This window comes from Amblyomma maculatum, chromosome 1, assembly GCF_055883805.1.
Source record: "Amblyomma maculatum isolate TAMU_Amacu chromosome 1, ASM5588380v1, whole genome shotgun sequence".
NCBI lineage: Eukaryota > Metazoa > Arthropoda > Arachnida > Ixodida > Ixodidae > Amblyomma > Amblyomma maculatum.
This window is the reverse complement of record NC_139344.1, coordinates 233,453,316-233,473,780: the sequence shown is the minus strand read 5'-3', so window position 1 is coordinate 233,473,780 and position 20,465 is coordinate 233,453,316. Positions and strand designations below refer to the sequence as shown.

General features: G+C 46.5%; 1 protein-coding gene across 2 annotated transcripts; it reads right to left on the bottom strand.

The window, feature by feature from the left end:
- Positions 1-4,116: 4,116 nt before the first annotated feature.
- LOC146205904 (purine nucleoside phosphorylase-like) lies at positions 4,117-18,863 on the bottom strand. 2 transcript variants are annotated; one of them, XM_084590568.1, is made up of 6 exons: positions 18,534-18,863; positions 8,943-9,112; positions 7,220-7,323; positions 6,241-6,416; positions 5,511-5,704; positions 4,117-5,105 (listed from the first exon to the last, which is right to left on the bottom strand). In XM_084590568.1, the coding sequence occupies exons 1-6, from the start codon at positions 18,575-18,577 to the stop codon at positions 4,903-4,905; spliced, it is 891 nt and encodes a 296-aa protein (XP_084446694.1). In that variant the 5' UTR covers positions 18,578-18,863; the 3' UTR covers positions 4,117-4,902. The 2 variants fall into 2 exon arrangements, with proteins under 2 accessions (XP_084446694.1, XP_084446695.1); XM_084590569.1 differs by lacking the exon at positions 18,534-18,863 and adding an exon at positions 9,882-9,990.
- Between the last annotated feature and the right edge of the window lie 1,602 nt (positions 18,864-20,465).

Sequence of the window (20,465 nt, the reverse complement as noted above, 5' to 3'; positions counted from 1 at the left end):
GCGCACGTGTGTGTGTGTGTGTGTGTGTGAGTGTGTGTGTGTGTGTGTGTGTGTGTGTGTGTGTGTGTGTGTGTGTGTGTGTGTGTGTGTGTGTGTGTGTGTGTGTGTGTGTGTGTGTGTGTGTGTGTGTGTGTGTGTGTGTGTGTGTGTGTGTGTGTGTGTGTGTGTGTGTGTGTGTGTGTGTGAGGGAGGGAGGGAGGGAGGGAGGGAGGGAGGGAGGGAGGGAGGGATAGACAGACTACACAAGCAAAAGCGCGAGCGCGAGCCAAGAATGGTCAGAAAACGCGCGGACACTGCGATGCTGTCAAGAGCAGTGCGTGTGAAAAAATATGTGGAAGTCTTTAGCATAGGGTTGCAGCCAAACGTAAGCTGCAAATTGCTCTACATATTCGCGTAGTCTGAGTGCCGCTCGTTCATTATGGCTTCGTCACTAATTTCGCGATTCCGTCCCCGCTCTTCTCCACTTCGCTAACACATGCATGGGATGTACGCGTATAGGCACCAAACAGCATAAAAAAAACCTCTTCTTCTAATTCGTTTTGCGAGTTTAGCATTGACATTCGCGTGCCCTTCGACATTTCATTGCGACATTAAGTTTTGTAGCATACTTTTCGAAGGAGCGTTTCAGAAGCTTTTAATTCGCACGAAGTTATTAATTAGTCTGCATGCTTGAGTCTCTTGACATATGTTTCTTGGAACTGTTCAGACCAATGAACATTAGAAAAGCTTGAAATATCGAAACAGCGAAGTTTTTGTCGAAATATGCTGTCGCGTTACCAATGACACGGTTGGCTGGAGGACAATACGGCCTTCTCACCGGCAATATATTTTGCCCCTTTCGAAACGACAGCTTCACTACGCCAGCTTTTCGAGTCATCAGCCTCACCGAAGTTTTCACTTTAAACAGCCCTGAAGGTCCAATTGCCATCTTCCTTCTCTCAAGTCTGACAGATACTGAGCATTTCCTTTCTAACAAACCAATGTCAATACACACTAAAAAAATATGAAAACATGATCTTGACGTGGTTAGGTGTAGCTGTCCACAATTACGTGGCGTCCACCCAAAGTATGATTCCTTTCTCTCCCCAAAATCTAGTTGAAATAGAAATTATGAAAAAAGCCGCGGATTGGAAAACGGGTGTTAAAGAGGCTATCGCTGCAGCACTCACAACTTTCGTTCTACCACTAGGTTCAAACCATGCTTATACCTCAACTTTTCTTTTTTTTTTTTTTTGCTCTGGAGTCACGAAAATACAACTGGCGTTGCAGTCTGCTGTGCAAAACTTCGACAAAAAACATTAACAAAAAAAAAGAAACGAGTGCAGTACTATTACCCTCCCTTGCCCATAATAGAAAAAAAAAAAACTGGGAGGGGATTACGTCTGCATGCAGTTGTTGCGAGTTATGAACGAATTGTATTTTTTTCCATGTCATTCAAGACCGGACTTGCTCTCGTTAATTAACGCAGCATAAACCACCGGAGAAGAAAATGGCAGTCAGGTGTACAGCGTTGAGAACAGAGCGGCATGCTTTGATACAGGGAGTTTACATTAACCCGATAAAGTCGGGGTCGAGTCGGCCTGCAACGACCGTCGAGTCGGGTTGAGTCAGCTCGACTGCAGGGGCAGGTTGGCTCTTTCACTCGACTCGACCCGCTGGACAAGGATGCGTCGGGCCAGCGCCTCCCCTCTTGCCAACTTGCCCTCGGTGGTCGAGCAACAGCAGGACACGGACCGTGAGCTGTTCGTTGGCGCATTCCTCCTCTCTCTTGCGCGTCTATCTTCTTTGTTAGCATGGTTCGCTTGCTCGATGCAAAGTGTAGTGGTGACCTCGGCCCTACTAGGCCCGACAGAAACTGATTCATGTAAACGCGAATGGGTCAGGTTGACTCAATTCGACAACCGGCTCCCCCAGAGTCAACCTCGTAGCGTCGGGGCATACCTCGGCGTTCTGCGCTGAAGAAGAGGTTTAAAGCCTGACGCAAAGAGCCTGTCACCGATTTGTCAAAAAGCGAACTTCTTTCGCACGTGCACGCACTCGTCCGACGTCTCATACAGCGGGTTTACATGAACCCGACAAAGTCGGATTCATTTAAGTCTCCAAAAACGGAAGTATCCAAACATGCGACTTGCTAACCACGATCTCCTGAGCTTTACGCGCGGAGGACCTCGATTATGCTGCTTGTAAACTCAAACAATAATCAACCGCTCTACACGCTACATACAACTCACACAAATCTTACTGCCTCTTCCAACACAGTTGGTCTATGCGGCGATGGTGGTAATAAAAATATTCTTATAACTCCCCCCAGATACAGGCGCTGAAAGAAACATTTTGTTTCTGCGCAGAGGAAAAGTTCAGAGGACGATTACGGTACTCCCTAATAAGAAATTTGAGCGCAGCTGGTTAAGCATTTTTCGATATATTGAGGCAAATAATTTTAGAGAGGCCTGTGCAATTGCAAAGCATCTTTATTTTTGCCCCGAGCTGAAGACAATTTCTCACAAGAAGAGAAAGAAAAGCCACGAGCAAGCGGCGCAGAGCTCGCAGCTCTTCTTTCTGTTCTGTGAATTTTTTTCTTCTTTGCTCGTAACTATTTACCGTTAGGTTACATCAACCCTCACCCATACATCGTTTCAGAGTTCCTTAATTCAGAAAGTAGCCCGATCCGTCCCTTTTGCGGATAAATAGCATTATAAATAACATAATTTGGGATTGTTGGGCCCATCTAACTCTCAGAGAACTCATGCCTGATTTTTCTCTTGACATGTGGAACGAAGTAAAGGGCAGCGACGACCCGGACATCCAATCCTTAGCCGTGGCATGGACCTCTGTCGCCCGGAGCCTCCATGGTCTCGGAGGCAAGTGCTGACCACCTACAACAACGGCGACGTGGCCAAGCGCTCTTCATTTTTCTGACGAGCTAAAAAGAAGTTTCCAGAAGAGAAAGAAGAGCCACGAGCCAGTGACGCTGAGCTCGTGGCTCTTGTTTCTTTTCTTCTGGGAAATTTTCTTTGATTCGTGACTCTCCTTCACTCGGTTACACTAGCACCCACGGCGACGCCGCACAACCAACGAACTGGCGTATAAGAGCTGGGCTCAAGTATCTAAAGTAGCCCAACATGAACGTCAGCCACTACTGTGGAAAATAGCCGGAGATTGCGCACGGGTGGCAAAAGCCCTACGAAAGGTCTTCGTGCTGTCTCCTGTGGCGATACTGTAACGTACGCGTCCAGAAAAGACATATCGCGCATCAAATGATTGTTATCAGTTAAAATTAAACCCAACTATACTGGTCTCAATGTTATATTCACCTGCGTATCACTGCTTTTATGAGCACCGATGAAGAGGCTGACGTTAGGACAACCGTGCGGCTTTCTGTTTTCGTCTGCTGTAGGCCATATTAGACGGTACGAGACAATTTCACCCTACGCGATATCGAGCCGACCCATCAGTATAGGCTGTAATTTTAATGCTCAAGAATCAAGAAATGTTTTCAGCTCCACCACCATAACAATTTCAAAGAAAGTAGTAGGATATACTCTGCTTCGCAAGTCTGTAGATTGTGCGTGAGTATGTCCAGCCAATCACCAATGAACACAAGAGCGGAGTAATATCCTTAGAAAAAAATTTGATCCAGTCACTCTGTACGTGCATATGCCAAGGGGCAGCATGAGCTAACTTTCTAATTTTAACCCCCCCCCCCCCCCCCCCCCGCACAAAAAAAAAAAAAGATTTTTACGGTTATTGAAATTGTACTCCAGATCAGCACTGTAGGCTACGAGGGATAACGTTAGTGGAAGGCTCCAGATTATATTAGACAACAATGGGCACTGCAACGCGAACCGTTGTCCCAATACGTGGGTGCTTCTCATTTTTTGACCGAACGTGGCCGCCGCTGCTGGACCCGCGAACTCAGGCTCGGCAGCGGAACTACATAGTCACTGGGTGACTGTGGTGGGTAAGCAAAGAAAGGAGAAAAAAAAAAAAAAAAGTGAAATGCTGATTTTAGTCGCATTATTCAGTCACGCTCATCGGAATGAAGTGTGACTGATTAATGCTAATACTAGAAGCACCAAATTGAAAAAAGTGAAGAGAGACGGGAACATACGCATGTTTCATTCGTAAGAATATTTTATCGTATATAACAGCACCGGTACATAACGCCACTTCTACATTTACCTGCTGGCCAACTATTCGCGGCCATAATACATGCTACAGTCTGGTAAACGCTGCCCAAGAATTTCGTTTCAAAACGGCTTCAGCAGCAATATCGTTGGTGATTATGTAAGGCGGAACTGGAAAAAGGAAGACTAAAAACGATAAGAACGAGTTGATCACTGACTGTAGAGTAGTCATCTGGCTTCGCAACAGAACTTAATGCATGAAATATAACTAGAAAGAATGAACATGTCACACACCTAAAACGCGAATGGGTAAACCGCATCATTGCATTGGCGAACACGACACAGGCGACAAACAAAATGAGCACGTAATAAAACGAACAGAATAGCAGGTGGCAACTTCCGAGTCCTCTTCGCGAGAGTTGGTCTCAAAGGCTGGGCGCGCCACAAGAGGGCTCTGACTACAGGCAGACTCGCACATTGGGGTGCAGAAATTGAAATGTATTCACATGAAATTTATCAAAAAAAAAAAAAAAGAAAACTTCGGAGTAGCGCCGCTGGTTCAATGGCTCTCGAGAAGTTGCCTGCAACACTACTGTGACGCGTTGAGGCTTGCGCGAAGTGCAAGCTAAAGCATACAGAAAGTGGTCAAGCCGTTTGCTTTAGCTTTGCCTGCACGCAAGCCGCCGGCTATACCTAAGAAGTGTCACGTGCTTTCGAGGTCCGTAAAGTACATTCCGTATCGTGTCTAAGTGACTCCCGGGTGTAGCGCAGTCCCTCAGGCGTCCATCCGTTTGATGAGAGCCCTGACGAGTTTCTCGAGGTCCTTCTTGCGCTTCTGACCGGTTTCAAGGACCTCCTCGTGGTTGGCCACCTGTTGCGTGTCGTAGTTGCTGATGCACTCGTTGCTGATGAGAGAGAGGCCGAAAACGCGCAGACCACAGTGCCTGGCCACGATGACCTCGTGCGCCGTGCTCATGCCTGCGACGATCAAACGGGCAAAGGTTATTCACCCGATATTCGGCGCCTATTAGCCATCACGGGAGAACAAACAAAGAGCGAAAAGGAAGGAAATAAATGTGCACTGTCTACCTCGGTAGTGTAGGCTCCTGAGCTGAGGCAGTGTACCTCGTGACTAAAGAATTTTATGAAACCCACACTGCATGGGAGCAGTGAACAAACTGCATGCTGTATGGAACTATGCTACGAAACTAGCGGAAAGGCACGTCATGTTCAACGCAATTTTGGAATGGTATGACAAGCGGCTAGTTCGTATTTCACGATACTTTCGGTCGAATGCCCGCGATCTTTCAATTGCTTTACAGAAGCCGGTTATGGCAGTGTTGTAGCTAAAACAGTTGTCATGAAGGTTGGTGGGTCACTCACCACAAGCGTCCGCGCCGAGCACCCGAAGCATATTTATCTCGGCAACAGACTCGAAGTTTGGGCCACCTAACATGCAGTAGACGCCTTCTCTGAGGTAGGACCACAGTCCAAGTTCTTCGTTGGCGATTTTCTTGGCCAGCTCTCGGAGCTTGTTATCGTAAGCGTTGCTCATGGCCGGAAACCTCGGGCCCCACCTGCAGGTGAACACAGAATAGAAGGGAAGGTTATTCTTATGACTTACTCTACCCTTGACATCAATGTGCGTGAAATGTGCGCTTAACGCTTGAGAAAGGCAAAATGTGCTGTCAAGTATCCCTTTAATACTCGCGAAAATCTGTACAAGACCGCCTTGTAGTTTTTATAAAACACAAAACCACGCTTAAAATTTGAACAGTTTAATAAGCTGCTATTATCCATTACAATAATGTCGTCTCTGTAATACCTTGCCTGCCAATTATTTCCCTCTCTCCACACGTCAGCTGCACTCAGAACTACTCCCAAGATGTTCAGGTCAGACGTCCATTTAAAAAAAAAAAAAAAACATGTTGAAAGATAAATTATGCTCTTTCTTTCTCTGCTGTCGTACGTTCTTAAGCTGCTTGCTTATACCTCTTCAAGGAATTTCTCACGGCGCTAAAATTTGTTTCAGCCTTCGAATGTATCTTGGCAAGTTGCGCGATTTAATTCACGTAGCACTTCGTAAAATTAAAGCTGGAAAAAAAAAGCTTACCTTTCGTCATTTCGACCCTTCAGAGGATTGTCGCCACCGAGGCCAGGGAAGTTTATATGGTCCCGGATGATCATGATGTCTCCAGCTTTGTAGTTCGGGTTCACACCGCCAGCGGCGTTGGTGACAATGAGCGTCTTCACACCAAGGAGCTTCATCAGCCTCACCGGCATGGCACACTGAGGAAATAAATAAGGAAAGGGAACAAAGCGGTGCCATTACTAACACTGGTCAGGCGAGATTTATCACTGTCAGTGCAGGCAAGAGACTAAAAAGAAAGAAAATGAATTAACTCGAACAAGCTTTTGGTTGCTCGAGAATGAACAGCCGCCAGACAATTTCGAGCTATAAGCTATAGTGTTGCGTTTTTTTTTATTTATTTACAACTCAAAATCCCGTCATTTCTTACAGTATTGAAGGAACCCTAAGTTTTCAGGATGTTGCCTACAACAAAGATGGCGCTGTCTAGAAAAAGGTGCTCGAGCTCAGTTGTTGACGAACTGTCTATTTAGCCACTGCATCCTCTCCAACGATCTTTACTCGCTGTTTCATTGTAGCTTGTTGTTCAAAGTTATATTAAATTATTAGACAATTGCTACTGCTAAACTAAAAAGAATCCGTACTGTTTTTTATGCTAGGGGTGTAATTGATTGCTTCCTGTTTTAAATATGCTCCGTGGCTCGCAGAACTCTTCTAAACATAGTGCGTGATAAGTTATTCAGGTGAACTTGGGATATGGTACATGCTATAGAGGACGAAGAGGGACGAGAATAAATACTTTTAGCACATAAACAAAAAATCTTCCTCTACTTTCGTCTTCGACTTTCGTGCTCACGCACGCCACATGTTGCACCACGGTGAGGCAAATATATGGCGGAACAACGCTCGAGCAACTCTGGTACTTCTGAACAGAGTTCCTGCCGCATTGTGGCTGTGCGGCAAAATTTAGTGCGGGTGACAATTCGATTTCATAAACACGTACCTTCCATAGCGGATAACCCTCGTAAGCGTGAAAGCGTCCCTGCATGCATATCACAATTTTTCCTTCGAGTTTTCCGAAAACTAGCTTCCCGCTGTGGCCAGGAACTGCAAAAAGAGACAAAAGGACACACGCAAATTGAGACCTTTCACAATACGAGTCCCCACCAAGTCGCGGGCGAACAGCACTGTAACCACAAAAAGCGCATTCTCAGCTGTGTCGTGGTGTCATTGCAGGAGTAATGTAGAAAATGCACTCAACACGGCCAGGCAGAAAACAAAAAGGCAATATTTTGCCGGCTCTGCAGTGGCACATTTCCCTTGAACCTAAAGGTTTTGGCTTAGGTCAACTTTTATTTCGAGTATTTCTGCAGCGCAGAATCGTTTCATTTTATGAGGACAGGGCACGCTATGCATCCTGGGTGTGATGCCCCGGAGGATAAGAGAGATTATAGAAGACCGCCTATCGCACTTTGATTAAACGTCGAATAGCACGGCTTGCCGGCCTCCCCGTCCATTTCATGGCGAGCGCTTTCATCCGACGCGGAGATCAGGAGCTCCGGCGGGAATGACGTGACCTCGAGTCGGTCTTATCTCTAGACGGCGCCCATCGCCGGGCGCTTATCAGCGTGGTCCCGGAGAAACGAAACGAGACAACCAAGGGATAGAGAACGAGAGGCCACGAAAGCCGCAGACGGAGTCAAGGTTGGAAAAACACCTACGTGTATGGGGCTTCCAACCGGCTCTCTCATGATACCACGTGGAGCGGGGAAGGGGCCAGTAGAAGTTCCGTCGTCAAAACACAAAACCAGTCGGTCCCGTAAGAAATGCGTGAGTCTCAGGGCTCAGAATCTACGACGTGATGACAAGTTTTACTTTCAGTCAATGCGTTATAATTCGGAAATGCCATTGTTCTCTTTGCGAGCTTTCCATCAAGATTAACCCTCGTGCTTATCAGAGAGCGCATTCGGCTACATAATCGCCACTGATCTTGCAGCGCAGAAGGGGCGACTTTTGTGTATGTGCGAAAAGAACACCGGGGAAAGTGGTGCCGTGCTCCCTTATGCGACCGTATAGTGCACGACTCATATATGTTAAATCAACTGTTATGGTAGCGTAGAGCATGCAGATTAGGGTGAATGCCGTGTCATTTGCGACGTGACCCATTTCATTCCATTTTGCGTTACTTGAATCCCAAGATCATTCGCACTGAGTAAACTCGCGCTTATTTTGCACTATCTGTACCTCCAGTATACAATTAACTATTGCAGTTTCTACGATATAATAAACTATGCAAAAAAAAAAAAAAGAATTCATGTTCACCTTGAATGTGGCGAAGGTTGCACTTACCAGCAGCTAAGTTGACACAATAGCCTGTTATGTTTTGAGTAAACAAAAGCACACAGACAGGAAGGATAGCATACCGCTTGCGGACTATAGCGACGCCAGAAATCACACGCTTGCAGCTAGCGCTCCCGCTTCGCATGTAGTAGGCTCGCAGTATTTTGCTTACATGGTCAGTATTTACATGTCGGTAATGGTAGCGCATAAGAACTCCGGTAACAAGTATATTCTGTTACGTCTCACCCTAGCTTTGTTGCCGACGCTTCGAGCAGTCCCGCTTTTCACGTTTAATTGCTAGATCGAGCAAGTATTACTGGAACGCACCACAACTCTGTTCACTGGCCAGAGGCCCCACGCCCACAAATGTACCGAAAGATGCTGACCTGTGCTGACAGGAAAGTCTGGGATCTCCTTGTATTGAAATTGCTTGCTGCTTTCGATAAGATCAGCCAGGGAACCCAATCCTGAACCACAGATGATGCCAACGGTTGGTCGGTGCTCAGTCTTGCTGAGGAGAAAGTTTGCAATACTTTCGATGTGCTCGTAGGAGTACCTGCACACACAAAAAAGGAAACAAAAGCTTTGCATCGCGTTCTGACGAACGGAATTCTTCACATCAAAGTAAGTGGTAAGCAAACACACATGTACGAAAAAAGAAAGAGAATGCGAAAAATAAGCCGATAGTGTGTTAAGGGTTCGCCCATCATGCACACTTCGGTATCTAAGGGCAGAAATGCTTATCATGGCTAAGCTGGGCTCCCATTTCTAAATACCAAGCTGTTCGTTGTTCGGTGCACCGTAGTATAAAATATCATTGCAAACAACACAAGTAAAAATATCCACAGCGCAGAAGTGAAGTAATGAAACGTGTAGCATGTGCATGACAAGGATACAGTCAGGCATAACTGGACGCATCAACTACGATGTCTATGCGATACTGACTTGCTCCACATAGATAACTCAGGGTTAGAAGATCTATAAGAAAGATGGCTAACTATCACCTATTTATCTTCTACATGACCACAGTGCGCACATCGTTACGAGCTACCGCAGGATATTGGAAATCCTATAGAAGCTGGTTAAACGCTGCAAGCTCTAACTGGCGGAGGACGGTGTAATATCGAGACCGGACCAAAGACTCACTGGTAGCTACGACAGAACCGGCCTACGTTTCACTCCGCTCAGTAGAACGGCGAAATTTTACGAAAAGTATACCCATTAATCATTCTGATTCACTGAAAAATCCCACATCAATCTCGGCTGAAGGAATATTGAAAGAGCCATGCATCAGAACAGACATATGTGCGAAATACATTTCTTACGTTTCGTCCTTGGAGCTCATGGCGGAGTTGTGTCCTCTGAGACTGCGAAATGCCGACTAGCACTAGTGCGCAACTGGCTAAGTGAGTCCGGGAAGATAGTACGGGCTTTTATATACGTCGCTCGCTAGGGTCTGATAATGCGCCGGTTTTTAACAACTTAACGGCCACCATATCCTCTCAAGCCTATAAGGTGAGACTCGGAGGCAAAAAAGACAGTAATCCGTACAAGCAGCGGTTTTGGCCCAAAACGACTATGTACGCCTTCGGTGCACGGTAGTATAACGGCCATTAAAGTGCCTCTTCAGCACGTGAACTCTTTACTGCAGGTCACTGTATGCGCTGCAGAATTTTTCAACGCGTACAAAAAAACAAATAAATGCTTACGTCTCTATATAAATAGGGAGAGCACAACAACGGCAAACGGGTACTTTGTTGAGAGAATCGGTACATGTCTAACTGGTAAAGGCACAGCGCAACTAAGAGAGGAGGAACCACAGAGAACCTCCTCCCAGGAGCAATCTGGTCGTATACATTGGCTCTCATGCAAAAACTGCACCCCTGAGTTTACACGGACCAGAGTACTGCACAAACATAAGGGTTAGCAGACGCAGGATATCACTGAAGCGTTTCGGATACACCGGGAGAAAGACACGTGCGTCAGCGAACTTTTCGTTGCACTCAAACGAAAGAAAGAAAAAAAAAGGATATCGTAGCACCTAAGACGACAAGGTTGCAAGTTTTTTTTTTTTATTCTACAATACTTTTATGATACTTTTCTAATCTTTGATGCAGTAATATGGGTAAGTTGTACTAGTTTCCGCTTATTTATTGCGTCACACGACCCTGAAGTGCGAGTCAGCGCTGTGTCTGTGTACTCCCGTCGTCCCGTCTCAGTTGGGCTGTGCCTTTACCTGTTCAACAAGCTTCATAATGATTCCTCCACTTAGAATTTCATTTAGAGTCTATGTTTCGGCGAGAAGCCCGGCCTTACTCCAGATAAAAGATAAGCGTACGACTATATATATGGTCTGGACCGCTACGGTAGTTCAGCGGCTGTCTGGCGCTGAGCGCGATGTATCGGATTCGGTCCTGGCCACGGGGGACTGCATATCAATAAAGACGAAATGCTAAAAAGGCAGTCAAAGATTTCGGTGCACGTCGAAAAAGCCAGGTCACCGAAATTATTCCAGCGCTCCTTCACCATAGCGTGCACCAAAAGACGCTCATTCGGTTTTGGCGAGTGGAGAACATTGCATCTATCAATTTTGTGGTGCGTCATCTCAGCACTCTACAAAAAGTTCTCTCTGTATCATACAGACCTGAATATGTTTCTTGGTTTCCTTAGCTCTCAACGAGAATGTCCAGAGCAAAAGCGGAAAAAAAAAAAAACTGTCTTCTGCTAGGATGTTGACACACAAACCCGGTGATTTCACATCCTTCCTTCCGGCAGTGCCCAAAGGTGCACCTGGTGCCAGAAACTTGGTTTTAAAAAAGTGCCGTGAGACCATGAGATGCAGCTTGAAATACAGATGTTCACGAAGCGAATTTGGCATTCGTCGTTTTCAGACTCCATGCCCAGTAGGCACAGTAGCTTTGCCGTTTCCTTGCTGATCCCAAGGTCACAGATTCAACTCCAGCCACGGCGATCATATCTCGATTGAGACGAAATACAAAAACCCCCGTGTAGTATGCGATATCACTGCAGGTTACAGAACCTCGAGTGGTCTAAACTAATCCCCGCCGGATCCCCCTTCGTTCTTCATAGTCTCTGCTTTGTTTAAAAAAAAAAAAAAACCGTCTGCAGCGCTAAGAAAGGCAAGGGCAACATAGGCCATTCAGGCGCACACTACATTGTTGTATTCCTATGTGCCTATTGACCACGGGCACTCTGTAAAAGTGTGGTAGGAATTCAACCATATAGTGTGCGTCATTCTGACTGGCCCAGGTGGTTCTTGTCTATCCTAGTCCTTAAAAAAGCTTACGAAATGGAGTGCAGGTGTCGGATGTGCATGTTAAACCCAGCAAAGTACAATATTTAAACTGTGCGCCAAGGCTGCCAGAAAATTTAAAATATTTCGTGGCTGGCTCAGATGTGTAAATTGTGGACGCAGGGGGAACAATTAAGCGTGCCGTCGCAGACTCCTCACGTAACGAAAAATTATAAGGATGAAAAAAAAAAAAAAAAAAAGATAGCTCTTAGTTTTTAGCCAAGAAGTGATTCAGAAGCAAGCCGGCTTAAAGGGACAGTCCGAACGGTCGCATGCTGCTGGTTGTCAGTCGCTTGCCCGTTTGAGAGAATCGCCATGGAGAAAACGTGCCCCGATAGGAGCTGTTTTATCGTATCCGAATCGTTAACAACAAGACGCGCGACCCTCAAGACTTCACGAGCATAATCTTCCGGGGGGGCCTGTAATGCCCCTCAAGATCTGTGTACATCTCAAGGGGGCGAGAACAACAGTCATTGCAAGCGTAGCGTTTTTATCAGCAGCCCATTCAGCTAATAGGTCAGCACGTGCCATTCCCGCAAATAAGTGCTCCCATGCTGCAGCATCGCTTCCGCAAAGGCAACTGAAGCAGTTGAAGAAATCTCACGAAGAAGATAAAAGTTAGCTTGTACGCCAATCGGCTCATGCAAGCGACACTTGAGAGATTCTTGACCACTACTCGCGTGTCGTCATGGTAGAGTGAACTACGCGTTTCCTTCAGTTTTGATACGGCGTTAGAGAACAAGAGATTGTTCGACGCATCACGTTGGTTTAACAACTGTCCGCTTATCGCCGATACTTCCGAATCGGTAAGAAAAGAGTGCATGCCGCCGGGACTCATCGTGGTGTGCTGCTTCTGTGAGCAGATACCTCGTTCTTTTTACAACCCGGATTATACTGAAACTTTTGCGGTGCGGTGTTCGGGGCAATTTGATGTTTTGTGCTAAACGTCACAGCCGAGCGGCATTTAGTTTGAATGCAAATTATTTTAAATTTTCCCATTTGGTGGCCTCAGTCTGGCGATTTCTAAGGGCAATCTTGCGTGTGTGACGTCAAAGATGAAAGCCGGCCGATATTCTCTCCACGTTTGCTAATGACACTATTTTGAGCTTATTTATGTTTATTTCATACAAATTATGATCCATGAGCTCTCATTTACAGTCACTCATTGTTCTGTCGATCAACAAGCAGATGATAGGCTTTGTAGCAGTATGCCTGACGTCGTAGTTTTGTCCGTTGTTACGTCATACTTTGGTCGAGACTCGACTTAAGTATCCTGGTTTTCGCTGCCTGAAAATGTGTAAAAATAGTGTTAAAAAGTAGCTTTCGCTCCTGAGGAAGGAACCTGTAAATGTGATGTGTTTAGCAAATTAAAATTGTGAAAAGCGTCAGCAAAGCTGGCCTTCGGAATCCCTGTCTTTCCACCCTTAAGCCAGCGGTTAAATGTGTTTTAAATGTTACCTTTATCACAACCGCTTCAATTGAACGCTTCTTCTACACACACACACACACACACACACACACACACACACACACACACACACACACACACACACACACACACACACACACACACACACACACACACACACACACACACACACACACACACACACACACACGCACACACACACACGCACACACACACACACGCACACGCACACGCACGCACACACACACAGAGAGAGAGAGCGAGAGAGAACCGCTTTCGGGAGAGAGCGACAGCTCGGTAACTGGTTCCATTTGCTTCTGACAGCCACAAGGCTCGCTGCTGCGCCTGAAGTACGTTCAATGGAACCGTTTCCTAATGCCACCTGACACTGTTGTGACGGCGACTTTGACACTGCGAGTTGTTACCCACCTGGACTTTTGGTTTGGTTTACGGTTTGTAGGGTTTAACGTTCCAAAGCGACTCTGGCTACGAGAGACGCCGTAGCGGATGGCGCCGTACAATTTCGACCGCCTGGGGTTCTTTAGTGTGCACTAGCGTCGCACAGCACGCGGGCCCCTTGCTTTCCTCCCCCCTCGAAAAGCGGCCGCCAGAGTCAAGAGCGGACACACTTTACCCGCGTCCTTGGATTCAGCTGTCGTGCGCCCTAGCCACTGAGCCACCATGAAAGGGCTAGTGGGCTTTTTTTCCCGCCTGCTAAAGCGACCAACGCTTTTTACTGCATACGAAAATGCTGCACCTTTTCCTGTGCTTCCAAGCTGTTCCTCTGAACTTGGCAACGCATGAGTGTTTCAAGCGTGTATGACTTGTTACCGTTTTATTTTTGGTGTCTTCCAGTGACATAAATACCAAAAAATATTAAAATGCTGCAATCCCACGCCTGTATGACTACTCGTTGCTCCGAGATCATCCATCCGCTGCCGAGATAAAAAAAAATGTATTTCCTTTACCTATAAATGATCCACGCTTACCTGGACATGTGCATGACCCCTCTCTGGCTGCCGATTTTCTATATCTCGAACAAGGGCATTTATGATGCCAAATCTGAAGCTCGGTTTCTGTTTACATGTTTTCAGGTGTGGATGACTGGTGGATTATTTCCAACGGAGTGTATAAATTAGGCAGCGACGTTGCTGGACTTGCAGCGTTCATCTTACAAATTGCCTCGTTGTCGTCTTGTGCCTTGACATAACTGGCGTGGAGACGGTCTTACTGTAAGCGCGACGCAGTTGTTTATTGCTTTTACTAAATTAGCACTGTTTTTCCTTCTGCGGGCTGCTGCCGAGTGGTCCTTTTTGCAAGTGAAATTCTAAACCACGCACCAAAAAAGAAAAAAAAATTCCTCTGGCGCTCGTTGAGGATCCAAATGTGTGCAACCAAAATTTCTACTTTGCCCCGTGTACACACAACACAAAAGAATTCAATTGTATAGTTCCTCCCTTGAACGTGCACATATCTCCAGTCGTGACGGTGCGCAGCTGTTTGACCGTGCATGTTGCAAGGAGTGCCAGCACGGTATAAAAAAAAAAACGGAAATAGAGAAATCATGAGCCCGCAATGCTGTCTAAGCGAAACACCTCGTTGTCGGCTCTCGAAGGTCTCCTCATTCGCACACCAAACCTGATTACAGAATGAATTGGTGCAGAGCCGCCTCAACTTGCGGCCTCAGATCGCTTAGAAAACGCTACAAGCTTCGATTTCACGAATTATAAGCATGCTCCGTCTCGCGCCGAGCGTCTATTTCCGAGTCAATATCACCCACACCGCTTTATAGCATTCCACTCAATAGAAGAAGAAAAAAAAACGAAAAAAAAAAAAACCCCGAGTTGCGATAACAAGCGATGGTCGAAGCTTAGAAGGCAAGAAGATATATAGAAAGGGCGAATCGGGCGCTGGCAACGACGATATTGAACGAAAAGTCGCACAAAGAGAGAAATCGAGGGATGAGAAAGCGCGCCATTCCGCACTCTGACCTTGAACTGCAGGACAGGTTCTGCCGCTTTCCTTCCCCAGTGATAAGGTTTCTAATATTTTTGTTCATGTTTAGCTGTTTTCCTTAGAATATATTTTCCTTTTTCAAAGCGATGTCCATGCTTGGAATGTCGTCCCGTTTACTAACGTCGTCTTTTGGCCGCATTCTTTTTCTCCTTTTCTACTGGAGCCACAGAGCTTGCAGAACGTGGAAACAAATGATCCATTTTTACGACGCCATCAGGCTACGAGAACTACCTGAACGTAGAAGGTAACTTACAAACAACAAAGCTCGTTCAAACATAAAAGCGTGTAATTTGGGAATGACACGCCCATACGGCCAGGCTGGGAAGAGGTAACAGCTACGCTGCTTAAAGCAAGAGATGGAAAAGGTCCAGTAGATAGTGTAAAGCTGTTTAAATGGGCGGCTTCGATTCATGTCTTGAATTCTAATTGGACCGCGACGATACGTTATCTAGACTCCCAAGAAATTTTTCTCCATCGCGGCTTTGGAAAGCGCTTCGGATTGCCGGTTGGAATTCGCCATAAGCGGGCTGCACGGTATATCGAATCCCAACTTCATTTCGCCAAAAAGCTGCAGTCTTCAATAGGCTTTGATCATATTCTGTGGCTATTACGTATTCATAAGGGTTTACAATTTCTCTCTCTTGCGCCCTCTTTTATATAAAAGTGTGCTTTCCTTGCGTTTCGCTGCGCACAGGATTAGCGCCGCTTTTTAGCAACTCTGTTGTTGTCAGTGTCGCACTATAGTTGCTAACAGACCACTGCATGAGCAAGTGCCTTTTATATAAACATCTACGACCTGCATGCCAGGTGAAAGGGGGTGGACTGGGAGAGTGTGTCGCTGCAGCAGCCGGCGTCGTCACTTTGGCAACAGCAGTCGCTGCGACGCGCACCTTCCCTTTGAAGCGAAAGCTTCTCTACGCCATGCATCAGCCAAGATCAATCTTTTCGACAGCTTGCCCTTCAAAAGGGTGGTGTGACCTTGGCCCGATTAAGTGTAGGTGTTCGCCATTCCTTAGCGTCCACCCTAAAGTATATTTTGCCTTCCTCTCCACAAACCTTAAGCTAAAGAAAAAATACGAGAAAAAAAAAATCGCGGATTAAAAAGGCGGTGTTTCAGGGGATATCGCGTCTACTCTCAAGGCGAAGCCTAACCGTCCCCTTAGTTCAAACCGTCAAACCGTGTACAACCTTGCTAAAACATGCTTAACACAGCTTTCGCTCGTGGACGGACTAAAATCCGCAGACAACGCGATTGCAAAGCTCGTCATAAGTATCCTTGTACCAGCGTTCTGCGTCTTAACGCCATTTGCCTTAACTTATATAGCACCCAGAGAGGTAACGTGAGTTCACACCAACTTTAGTTGATGTCTCGTGAATAAAGCTGACAAGTATCATTCAGACGTTCCGTTTGCTCAGCTTGGTTTAGCTTGAACGGCTAAAGCCGCAAAAGCCTACGCGCCTCCATTCACAGTCATCTATAACCCCCGTGAACGTGTTGTGCTTCGTAGCACAGAGTCGCGCTGTCATGGGCAGCTCCTGCTATTTACATACCGAAAGCACGAAGCGAGCAGCAACGATTTGCTTTTACTTTTGTATTAGCGAACCTCCTGCAAAGAGCTAAACCATTCAAGTGCGCATGCATGAGTCGTACTAAAAAAACCTCTAATCTCCTCATTACATCGCACACTCAGCAACACGTGCGTGAAGATAAGCTCTCAATTGGTCGACCAGTACCTCGCTTAGAATGCTTGCCTGGGTGAAGTTGCGAGTAAGGTTGCTTTTGGAGATCTGGCCAACATCAGACCAATTACCTCGCTTCTCAAAGCAAGGACTGTGCGGGCAACCGGTTTGTTCCGTCGCCATATGCATGCCAGACTAATCTGTTTTCACTCAGATGCCTTAGTCGACCGCCGTCAGCATAACACTTGTCCAACGCGTTTCCTTTTGTTTATGAACTGAGAAAACAGCTGAAAGAGCGAGGTCCGTGCACCGCCCGTGAAACCAGTCCCTTTTTATGTGTCAGGAATGAGGACAAAAATGCAAATAAAATCTCATCGGAACCTCGATGAAAAAGCTTTTTAGTTTTAATCTGATATTCAATTTGAAACTTCTTGATTTCTTTTAGATTGACAAACGGGTGGAGCTGTAATCATAGCCACTGACTTAGAAACGAGAAGTAAGCCAGCATTGAGAGTAGAAGGCTTAAGAGAGGTCAGATTTTTTCTTACTTGCATTGCTTGCTGGAGGATTAAATACACCTGAAAGCAACTGGCTGTAACTTCAGCTTTTTCTGGTTCCTTTTGTTTAATTGCTCCATAATAGAAGAAAATGCAACATAACATTTTACACTATACATGCAGAGCCCTGGGCGGTGACTCTGCAATATCAGACGATATTTTCTCTGCTATGTGCTTCCGTGCACTTTCATATCTTACTGTCCACCACATTGAACCCCAACACTGAAAACACTGATGGCTTCAGGAAGCATGCGAGCCTAGAGTAGCACGTGCAGGGATGGCAATTTCAACAACGCGGATCGCGATAACATGAGAAATGAATGAAGCGCAGTAGTGATGAGCATGTTGAAGAGTGTGCAAATTATTCTAGGTGGTGATTTTCAATATTGCAACAAGCCGGAATGACTCCTTAGTTTAGTAGCTGAAATGCTCAATGTTTCAACGATTTGAAATAAATTCATTGAGTTTAATACCTAGTTCAATCGCTTGAATGGAAGCGAGAGAACATGAAGTGCGCTTCTGATTACTAGAGGAAAAAAAAAAGCGAAATAATCGCAAGCGCGCTTCAACATTCTCTCGAAAAAAATTTCAGAGATTAAATGTTGCGTCATCAGGCCGTAGATGCGCAGAGATTGGAGGTAATTGAAAACAAACGTTGTTTCCTGTTTCAACACGCGTCGGACGTCCACGAAATGCAAAGTGCGGTTTCTCGACGCACGCGCACATGGATGAAGAGACCACCGACGCGCACTGATCAGCATCGTTTTGCTAAGCTCTACGTCGATGCCTGCGAGGAGGCGCATGTCCGCGTCAACGCATCACTCATTAGTGGCAGGTGCTGTTGTCACATTAAGCGCCCACCCATCGCATAACTCCACAAACGGCCAAGGACGGTGGAGACAGGCATGACGGCGACGGGAGAGCAGGACGAAAAAAAAAAGCGATGCATAAAGAAGCAAGAGCAAGATGAGGCCGGTCTCACCCCTCGATACTATTCTCCGATGACTGTCCGGGCACCTTAGCCATTTCGGAAGCAGCGTGGTCGAGACGTGGCAGGAGGACGTGCAGGCAGCGGCAGCTTTCAGTTCGGACGCCGTGCAACTCCGAAGAGATGTCGAGGGAGAGCGGCAGAGGGGAAAGGACGCCTCCTCCTCAGCCAATCGCTACGACCAGCGGCACAGACTGTTGCCTCACAGTGGAACCTCTGTGGCTGCGGCGGCAGTAGCCTTGGCGCGCTCTCTCCGGCGTGGGTAATGGTCCCGATGACAATGGACTGCCGCGCTGGCGAGGCTGGACGCGCCACGCGCGTGATGATAAAGAAAGTGCGCGTACTTAACTGAACCGCACCTATCCCCTTCGCTTCCTTCTTTCCAGATAATTCCCGCCCTTTCCGTCGGCGTGTCAGCGCCGACGTCAAAATGAAAGGCGTGCGATGTCGCGACTGATTTCCCGTTGGCATTTCCCGCTTGGCCGGGGACGCGCGAGCCAGCTCACCGAAAAGGAAGGCGTGTCAGAACGCAGACACAACATGTGCCGCAAGGGGAAAACATTAGTCTACCAGCTTTGTCGGCAAGAGACCATCTCATGGTCACGTGTTATGTTTTTGTGCGGGGCTAGAAAGAGTTCTCCGATTGGCGGAGTCAGAAAGATGCGATGATTTTTAACCTCTCTTAAAGTGTAGCTGTAAGGTATCAACTATAAACCTATGCACACGTTCTTTAAACAGCGGTCAGACTAAGAGAGATTCAACGTGAAGCTAAGAGTTGCATGGCTAATCGTGCTTCTTATACAAGCCATAATTTAACGTCGGATGGGAGGGTCTGACATATTTACCGTAATATCTACATTGCCTGTGAATCAGCTTCTAAAATTCGAAAGACAAATCGATGAATGTTACTCGACAGAACAGCACGTAAAAGAAAAAGAAGTGGAGGGCATTCAGGTGCTGAAATAAAACTGGGGCGGCTGGCGTCGAGAGGGGGGTGCGGTCCGCACCGGGTGCAACGCTCAGGGGGTGTGCAGCAGTTAGATGAGTGAAGGGACAGGGGGCGAAATAAATTTTGTGTAAAGACGCGAAAAGGCGCGCATTGGAGGAGACACTGAATGACAAGTCTGATCTCCTCGTAGAACGAATTATTCTGCAGTGCGTAGAGTCTCTAGCACAAACTAAGGAATGTGTTTTCAAGCACATTCCTTAGTTTATGCTAGAGACTCAACGCCATTTTAACATTGGACCGGGCCTGTGTACGTGCTTGTACCCTGGAAAGACCAGCATTATTGCCTCGTTCACACTTGAGCATTCGGTGGAGCGAGCGAGCAAAATCCGCTGCCGCCGACACGCTCCTTCGTTCACACTTCTGAGCCAACATATCGCCGCCGTTGCCGCTTTGACTGCGAGCTTCCGTTAACCCTGACCTGACCGCTCGACTGCAGCTACGAATGCCACGAAAAGCATACAGCTATGCTAAGTCCCGAAGGAAAAACGCATCATTACTCATTTCTTCACTAAATCATGGCACATTTGACCCACGTAATGTGGCAACAAGAGCTTTAGCGTACTATTTGCAGGCATCGTAAATAAAAGGGGCATATTTGCCGCTCATACCAACGACAGCGCCATCTTATTCCAAATGTCATTCTTACCCTATTGCATCCTTCCCTATTGCGCTGTTTGCCCGGCGAAGAAGGGCTTCGGTTAAAAAGTAAATACTAAAAGGTAACGTAGCTCCTCAAATATATTAAAAAAGCTAAAAGAATCAATTTGTAAAAGAAAAAAAAAACGGCAGCGCGAGCGGCATTCGAATTCATTATCTCTTGCAGATTTCGGCCACGCCGAAATCTGCGAATCTCGGAAATATTTTTGCATTTTTTTTAAGGGCGCATTTATAATGGAACTTCATGTTTCGAGGTGTAC